General features: G+C 21.0%; 1 protein-coding gene across 2 annotated transcripts in view; it reads right to left on the reverse strand.

Annotated features, from left to right (window-relative positions):
* The window catches only part of LOC117173466 (RNA-binding protein 42), a 51,039-nt gene extending 43,758 nt beyond the window's left edge, over positions 1–7,281 (reverse strand). Inside the window, exons 1-3 of one of the 2 annotated variants that reach the window (XM_033362071.1) lie at positions 7,254–7,281; positions 7,087–7,150; positions 3,568–3,794 (exon numbers count right to left, since the gene is read on the reverse strand). In XM_033362071.1, the coding sequence (XP_033217962.1) occupies positions 3,568–3,794; positions 7,087–7,127 (268 nt within the window). In that variant the 5' untranslated portion in view covers positions 7,128–7,150; positions 7,254–7,281. Of the gene's footprint in view, positions 1–3,567; positions 3,795–7,086 lie in introns of both variants that reach the window. The other variant, XM_033362062.1, reaches the window with a different exon arrangement.
* Positions 7,282–9,652: the final 2,371 nt, after the last annotated feature.

The following is a 9,652-nucleotide window of genomic DNA, read 5'->3' on the forward strand; positions in this document are numbered from 1 at the left end:
ACAAAATAATTAAATTTTCAAACAAAAACTTGAAATTTTAACGAAATATTATTATTTTCTACCAAAAAGAAAAAAAATTCAAACAAAAACTTGAATTTTTAAGAAAATACTTGAATTTTCAACAAAATAATTAAATTTTCAAACAAAAACTTGATTTTTTAATGAAATATTATAATTTTCTACCAAAAAGGAAACAATATAAGAAAATAGTTCAATTTTTAGGAAAAACTTGATTTTTTAAAGAAATATTATCATTTTCTACCAAAAAGAAAAAAAGAAAACAGTTCAATTTTCAACAAAATAATTAAATTTTCAAACAAAAACTTGAAATTTTAACGAAATATTATTATTTTCTACCAAAAAGAAAAAAAATTCAAACAAAAACTTGAATTTTTAACGAAATATCATCATTTTCTACCAAAAAGAAAAAAAAATAAGAACACCGTTCCATTTTTAATAAAATACTTGAATTTTCAACAAAATAATTAAATTTCTAAACAAAACAGTAGCATTTTTAAACAAATATTATAATGCTTCTACCCACTAAGATGAAATGTCAATCGAAAATACGGATTTTGAACAAAGGAAATTAATTTTCTACAAAAAATAAATTTGAAAGAAAAAAGTTCAATTTTTAGCAAGACACCTGAATTAAAAAAAATACTTAAATTTTAAAACAAAATAGTTGCATTTTTAATAAAATATTATAATTTTCTACTTATAAAAGATAAATTTTTAATCGAAAACACGGATTTTTAACTAAAAAGATTTATTTTTCTACCTAAATTAATGAAATTGTAAGAAAAACGTTCAATTTTTATTACAATACTTGAAATTTCAACGAAACAATTAAATTTTCAAACAAAATAGTTAAATTTATAAGCAAAGATTCGAATTTTCTGCTAAAAAAGATAAATTTGTAAGAAAACAATTCAAATTTTAACAAAATACCGGAAATTTCAACAAAATGATTAAATTTTTCAACAAAACAGTTGCAGTTTTAATCAAATATTATAATTTTCAATTTTAAAAACATAAATTGTCAATCGAAAAAACGTTTTTTCAACCAAGAAGATTAATTTTCTACCAAAAAAGATAAATTTCTAAGAAAAAAGTTAAATATTTAACAATATATCTGAATTTTCAAGAAAATAATTAAATTTTTAAACAAAGACTTGCATTTTTAACGACATATTATAATTTTCTACCAAAAAAGAAAAAATAAGAAAACCGTTCAATTTTTAAGAAAAGACTTGAATTTTCAACAAAATAATTAAATTTTTAAACAAAAAGTGGAATTTTTAACGAAATATTATAATTTTCGATTTTAAAAATATAAATTGTCAATCGAAAATACGGATTTTCAACCAAGATTAACTTCAATCAAAAACAGATGGATTTACAACAAAAAGATTAATTCCTAACGAAAAATACAATGTCTAATATTTTCACCTAAAAAAAAAACGAATTTTTATTCTACAAAAATGAATTATCAATAAAAAAATTAATATTTTCAACCAGAAAAATGAACTTTCTACCAAATGGGATAATTTTATAAAAAAACTAGTTTAACTTTCAAAATATTAATTAAATTCTAAACAAAACATTTACATTTTCAACTACGAAAGATAAATTCTATACAGAAACAAAATGGTTGAATCTTTTTGAAATCTTATAAGATCTTCTGAAATCTTTATAAGATCTTCTGAATTCTTTTTAAATATTCCAAGTCTTTATGAAGTTTTTTGAAAACATTTGAAATCTTTTTGAAGTTTTTGAAGTCATTTGAAATAATTATAAAGTCCTCTGTATTATTTTTCAATTTTTTTAATTATTGGAAATCTTTGGGACGTTTTATGAAATTTTTAGAAAATCTTCCGAATATTTTTAAATATTTGAAATCTTTTTGATATTTTTAGAAAATCTTCTGAAACCTTTTTAAATATTTGAAATCTTTTTGTCGTTTTTTAAAATGTTTAGAAAATCTTCTGAAATATCTATCAATTTTTGTTATTATTTGAAATATTTTGGAAGTTTTTTGAAATCTTGATAAAATCCCCTGAAATCTTGTTTAATATTCGAAATATTTCTTTCTTCATTTAAAATCTTTATAAATATTTCCAATCTGCATGAAGTTTCTTTTAAAAACATTCGCAATCTTTCTAGACATTTAAAAAAATTTTTAAGGTCATTTGAAGTCTTTATAAATATTTGAAATATTTTTTGAATCATTACAAATATTTATGAAGTCGTTTTGAAGATTTTAAAACCTTTATAAAATCTACTGCAATTTTTATAAAATCTTCTGAAATGTTTTACAGTTTTTTCAATTATTTGGGAAGTTTTTAAAAATCTTTATAAGATCTTCTGATTTTTTTTAAATATTTGAAAATTTTTGACGTTTTTTGAAATTTTTAGAAAATCTCCTGAAATCTTGTTTAATTGTTTATATTATTTGAAATATTTTGGAACTTTTTTTAAATCTTTTTAAATATTTGAAATCTGTTTTTATTCAATTCAAATCTTTATAAAATCTTCTGAAATCTTTTTGACTTTTATTGAAATTTTTAGAAAAACTTCTAAAATCTTTTTAAACATTTCATATCTTTATAAAGTTTTTTTAAAACCTTTGCAATATTTTTAGATATTTGAAATCTTTATAAATATTTAAAATCTTTTTTTAATCATTTCAAATCTTTATGAAATCTTTATAAAATTTTCTGAAATCTTTGAAATCTTTTTGAAATCATTATAAAGTTTTCTGAATTATTTTTCAATCATTTTAAATAATTGGGAAGTTTTTTGAAATCTTTACAAAATCTTCCGAAATATTTTTAAATATTTGATATTTAAATTGTGAAGTTATTGAAATCTTTATAAAGTCTTCTGATACATTTTTCAACTTTTTAAATTATTGGAAATCTTTGGGACGTTTTTTCAAATCTTTATAAAATTTTCCGAATCTTTTTAAATATTTGAAATCTTTTTGACGGTTTTTTTTGAAATTTTTAGAAATCTTTTAAAAAATTTCAATTTTTTGAAATGTTCAGAAAGTTTTTTGAAATCGTTTCAAATCTTTAGGAAATCTTTTAAAATATTTGATATCATTATTGTGAAGTTTTTTGAAAATATTTAAAATCTTTTTGAAATCATTATAAAGTCTTCTGAAATCTTTTTAAATATTTGAAAGTTTTCGTACATTTTTTTTGTGACAAATTTCAAATCTTCTGAAACCTTTATTAATATTTAAAATTTTCAACTAATAGTTTTTATAATTTGTAAACAGAATATCACAAAAAATGCATAGATTAGCATTATTATCCGCATTTTAAATATGAAAATAGTAAAATATTTAAAGAAATACTAAAAGACCAAAAGATTTAAACTGCTCTTCGGATTGCGAGAAAAAAATATGTTCTAAGCAAAGAATACAAAATTTAAATTCAAAGTTCTCATGAAAAGATCAAGGAGAATCTTGGAATTTTAATACTGACCGGTAAAGGAGGAATTGAAACGATTTATTCTGAATTTAATAAATTCTAAACTCAATTTTTAATTAATAATTACCTTGTCTGACAACCTGTGGAGGAATCATTATTGGTGGTGGAGGCGGGGGCGGCGGAGGCGGAAATCCCATGATTGGAGGAAAAGCTAAACTTGCAGCAGCGGCAGCAACAACTGGAGCTGGAAGTTCGTGTTGTTCCAATTGTCTTGCGACTTGACTATAAGTATTTGAGCCAATTACAGGCCTACCCATCGGCGGAACCAGTTGTCCTCCAATTTCCGCCTCAAACCTAACCATTATTATTATTATTTTTTAATCAAATAAAAAAAATATATATATTCAAATTCAGAAAATGAAAAATAAGATTTTCAAACAAATTGTTGAATTTGCAAGCCAAAAAGGCGATTTTTTGGTAGAAAACAGTTGAATTATCAGCATGAAGAGTTAAATTCTCAACCAAATAGTGGATTTTTTAAACGCACATACGAAATCTTAAAAAGACAGTTGAATTTTCAACAAAATAAGGTCATTTTTAACGAAACAGTTGAAATTTCGACGAATTTTTCGAATTTAACATTATAGTTAAATTTTCAACAAAATAGTTCCATTTTTAACTACTAAAGGTTAATGTTCAAATAAATGTGTAATTTTGAACGAATAATGTAATAATAGGTAATTCAAACAAAAAAGATTTTAATTTTAAATAAAAAACAGTTTAATTTCACTAAGAATTTTAGACCTGAGACGAATTTTAAAAAAATCAATCATATTTTCAAGAAAATAGTTTAATTTTTAACTAAAAGATGAATTCTCAACGAAAAATATTATAATTGATAACTAAAAAATAAAAATTCGAATATTTAAATTTCCAAGCAAACAGTTGAAATAAAAAGAATAAATTATGTTATCAATAAAATATATCAATTTTTAACCATGCAGTTCAATTCTCAACATATAAAGATTAATTAAAAAAAAAAAAAAAAAAAGACTGATTTTCAGCTAAAAATGCAAAAATTAAATTTCCAGTAAAACAAAGAGAACTTTCTATACAAGAGACACATGTTTTTTAAATAATTAAACTTTTAACAACAAAAAAATCAATTTTTCAACAATAAAGACGAATTTTCTAATAAACAGTTACATTTTCAACAAAATATATCAATTTTCAACTAAAATGATGATTCTTTTAAAAAAAAGGATTTGAATAAAAATAGTTCAAATTTCGAGCAGAGTTTAATTTAAAAAAAAAAAACAATTATATTTTAAATAAAATAGTTGGAATCTTCAACCATATAGTTTAATTTTCAACATATAAAAATAAGTTTCCTGCCAAAAAAAGACGAATTTTCAGCTAAAAATGGAAAACTTAAATTTCCAGTAAAAAAAAAAGAGAACTTGCAATTCAAGAGGCAAATTATTTAAAAATAATTAAACTTTTAACCAAAAAAATCAATTTTTTAACCATAAAAACGAATTTTCTAATAAAATGTTTCATTCTCAAGAAAATAGATCAATTTTCAATGAAAGAGATAAATTTTCAACTCAAATGATAACTCTTGAAAAAAAACAAGGATTTTAATGAAAAAAATTCAAATTTTAACAAAATAGTTCAATTTTCGACCCGAGTCAAATTAAAAAAAATCAATTATATTTTCAACCAAAAAGTTGAATTAAAGAAAAAAAGAAATTATTTTATAACAAAATAGATTAATTTTCAAACAAGAAAATTAATTTTTTACCAAATGAAGACGGATTATCAAACTAAAAATTAAATAAATTATTATTCAACCAAAGATATGAATTTTAAATTAAGATAAGTAATCTTAACATAAAAAAAAAATATATTTTTAACAAGAGTAAGCAGTAATTAATTATTATTTTTACTCAAAAGAATGAATTTTCAACAAAATATATGAATTTTCAAATAAATTTTAAACTAAAGAGATTAATTTTCAAACAAAAAAGATTAATTTCTACCATAAAAGACGAATTTTCTACTAAAAAAAAAATAATTTTTAACCAAAAATAGAATTTACAAATTTTTACTTTCAAAAATTAATGCTCAACCAAAAAAAAAAACGATGTTTTTATAATACAACTAATTTTTCCGCCAGACATGAATTTTGAGTTAAAATAATTATTTTGCAACTAACAACATTCATTTTTAACGAAATGTTTATCTTTCGAGAAACCATTTTTTTTTTTACTAAAAAGCAGAAGTTTTCAGAAAAATATATGAATTTTCAACGAAATAGTTAAATTTGCAGTTAAAAATATGATTTTTTTTAACAATAAGTTTAAACCAAAAATTAAATAATTAAAATTTCAGTTGAAAAAATTAATTTTCAAATCAACGGATAAATTGTTAACTAAACTAATGAATCTTAAACTGAATATTTCAACTTTAGACCAAAAAAATTAATTTTCAACGAAATATGTGAATTTTCATGTAAATTATTGAATGTTCTACAAAAATACTTAAAATTTCAAACAAAAAAAAAGACGTTTTTAACAAATTAATTCAATTTTTAACCAGTAATATTAATTTTTAACAAGGAGATGGATTTTTCACCAAAAAATATCAATTTTCAATAAAATACATTAATTTTTAGACAAATCGTTGAACTTTGAAACCAAAAATATGAATTTTCTTTTTAAAACAACGAATTTTCGAACAAAAAGTTAAATTTGTAATAAAAAATTTTGAGTTTTGATAAAAGAAAATTCATTTCTTTGTGAAAAATTGTTGATTTTTCAAGCCAAAAAAACGATTTTTCTACAAAACAGTTGAATTCTCAACTCGCAAATATGGATTTTAGACAAAAAAAAGTTAACTTCCTACCATATTGTTAAATTTTCAAATAAATAGTTTGACTTTCAACAAAATATTCTGATTTTATACTGAAATACTTGAATTTTCAAACAAGAAAGATACATTTTTAATCAAATAGTTTAACTTTCAACAAAAAATATTATTTTTTCACCAGGAAAACTAATCTTCTACCAAAAAAGACGAATCTTCAATGAAATAAGTGAATTTTCTTTAAAATAATTTCAAATATATGAATTTTAAAATTAATTGTTCGAGTTTCTATCACATTGTTTAATTTTCTATAAAATACTTAAATTTTTGAAAAAAGAAGATAATTTTGTAATCAAATGGTCCAATTTTATAGTAAAAGTATTCATTTTTACCAAGAAGATAAATCTTTTATCAACTAGCTTGCGACCAAATAATTAAATGTGCAAGCAAAACATTAAGTTTTCAGCCAAAAAAATTATTGTTTTGGCCGAGAAAGGTGAAATATCAATCAAATTCATTATTATATAGAAGGTTCCTTTTATTTTTTAACATAAAAGAACTTTTAAGTAAAAAAAATCAAATTTCAATCAAAACAAACTCCAAATCAATAATATTGAAAATAAACTAAGCGAAGATATATCTATGATAAAAATAAGACCTACATCCTTCGAAAAAATCATTTTTGTGTTAAATATGCGTTAATAATTAACAAAATACAATAATTCTGTAAAGAAAATAGAAAAAGAAAGATTCAATTTCGAGGTTAGGAAAAACTTGCCTATTCATCTCGTCCTCCATTTGACGTATTTTTTCGTCCATTTTGCTAGATTTTTTATTACTTACTAAATCGAAAACATGTAAACTAATTTTTACTTCTATTTGCTACTTTAATATACAAAATACTTTAAATTATTATTTATAAAATAAGACTAACGTAGGACATACGTTTACGTGTTTGGTTGGCGTCATTCTCCGCCATTAAAAGGCGCATGCGTCGCACTGAAGCCCTTACTGGCTGTTAATTGCGCGCTTATTTGAAATGACCAAATATGCAAATCCGTTGATTACAACATACAATAATTTTAAAGTGAACTATAATATTAGGAATTAATTTTAGATTAATATTTTTAATGGAAAATGTATATCTATTAAAAAATTTTATATAAGGGCACTATATCTTTGGTGAAATGAACGGATACCCAGGGTTAAGGAATAATACAAATTTAAACGGGACGAAACTTTATTTTGTTATTTTGTTTTAAACAAAAAAATTATTTTATTAATAAAAAAGACGAATTTCAAATAAAATTCTTAACAAAAGTTTTATTTTTGAGAAAAAAAGATATTGTTGTTTAATTTTTAAGAAATTAGTTCAATTTTAAAACCTAATTGGATCAATTCACCACAAAAAAAAACGCATTTTAAATAAAATTAACGAATTCTCGACCAAAAAGTTACATTTTTAAGAAAGAAAATTTATAAATGTTAAAGAAGTAGTTCAACTTTAATATCTAGTTGTTAAATTAAAAAAAAAAAAAGATAAATTTTCTATAAAAAAAACGAATTTTCAACAAAATTTAAGAATTCTCGACAAAAAAGTTTAATTTTTGAAAAAGAAATTTTTAAACAAATTTTAAGAAAGTAGTTCGACTTTAAAACACAGTTGTTATATTTTTAATTAAGAAGATGAATTTTTAAACAAAAAATTTAATTTTTAAAAAAGAAAGATATTTTTGTTTAATCTTTAAGAAAGTAGTTTAAGTTTAAAACCTAGCTATTAAATTTTTAACCAAAAGATGCATTTTCACACAAAAGGATCAATTCACTACAAAAAAGACGAATTTTTAAACAAAAAGAATTATTTTCTATCGAAAAAAAACGAATTTTCAATAAAATTTAGGAATTCCCAACTAAAAAATGGAATTTTCAATTAATGAAGATTAAATCATAAACAAAGGCTTAATTTACTATACAAAAAAAACTAATTCTTCACCAAATTCCAGAATAGCCAAATAAAAAGTTGAATTTTCAACTAAGAAAGATGAATGTTTAAACGAAAAGATTAATTTACTACTAAAAAAGACGAACTTTTTATAAACTTTAAAAATTCTCAACCAAAAATTTAAATTTTTAAGAAAGAAAGAACATTTTATTTGTTTATTTTTAAGAGAGTAGTTCAACTGTAAAAGTTAGTTGTTAAATTTTTAACCGAAAAGGTTAATTAAAAAAAACAACTAATTTTCTAGCCAAAAAGAACGAATTTTCAATAAAACTCAAGAATTCTCAACCAAAAAGTTGAATTTTGAAGAACGAACTTTATTATTTTAATATTAAGAAAGTAGTTTAAATTTAAAACCTAGTTGTTAGTTTTTTAACCAAAAATATGCATTTAAAAACAAATAGATTAATTTTCTACCAAAAAAGAAAAATTTTTGTAGCAAAATGAAATAATTCTAAAACAAACAAAAATTGAATTTTCCACTAAAAAATATAAGTTTTTGAATAAAAAGATTCATTTATTACCGAAAAAGAAGAATTTTAAATAAAATTCTGAACAAAATTTTATTTTTTAAGAAAGAAAGAAATTTTAAAAAATTTTTATAAAGTAGCTTAAGTTTAAAACCCAGTTTTTAAACTTTGAACTAAAAGATGCAGTTTTTAACATCAAATCAGTTCACAATCAAAAAGTACGAATTTTAAATAAAATTCTCCATCATAAAGTTTAATTTTTAGGAAAGAAATTTTTTTTAAATTTTAGGTCGACTTGTTGTTAACTTTTTAACCAAAAAGATTAACTTCTTATTTCGGTTTTTTAATTTAATTGAAAACCCAACTGTTTGTTTCGAAATTCACGTATTTCATTTAGCAAGTATTTTTTGGTAGAAAATTGATATTCTTTTGGTTGAAAACTCTTCTTTTTGGTTTTTAATTCATTCCTTTGGCAAAAAAACCATTCTGTTAAAAATTATTTTTTTTCGGATGATAATTAATTTCTTCATCCCAGAGTTCAACTATGCCATTTTTAGTTGAAATGTTTTTTTATTGTTGAAAATTTCAATATATTGTTGAAAAATTCGTATTTTTTGTTAGCAAAAAATTTCTCTTCGTTGAAAATTAAACTATTGATTACAAATTTATATTTTCATTTAATAATTCATTCTTTTGGTTGCAAATCAAATTAATCTACTTTTAGACTGAAATTTATCTTTATTAGTTGAAAATTAACCATATCTTTTTAAACATTCCTTTTTTGTTGTTGCAAATTCAATTATTTAATTAAATTTTTTTTAAATTAATATTTCCAACCAAAAGTTCAATTATATACCATTTTGATCGAAAATTGA

This window comes from Belonocnema kinseyi, chromosome 1 (genome assembly GCF_010883055.1).
Source record: "Belonocnema kinseyi isolate 2016_QV_RU_SX_M_011 chromosome 1, B_treatae_v1, whole genome shotgun sequence".
Lineage (NCBI taxonomy): Eukaryota > Metazoa > Arthropoda > Insecta > Hymenoptera > Cynipidae > Belonocnema > Belonocnema kinseyi.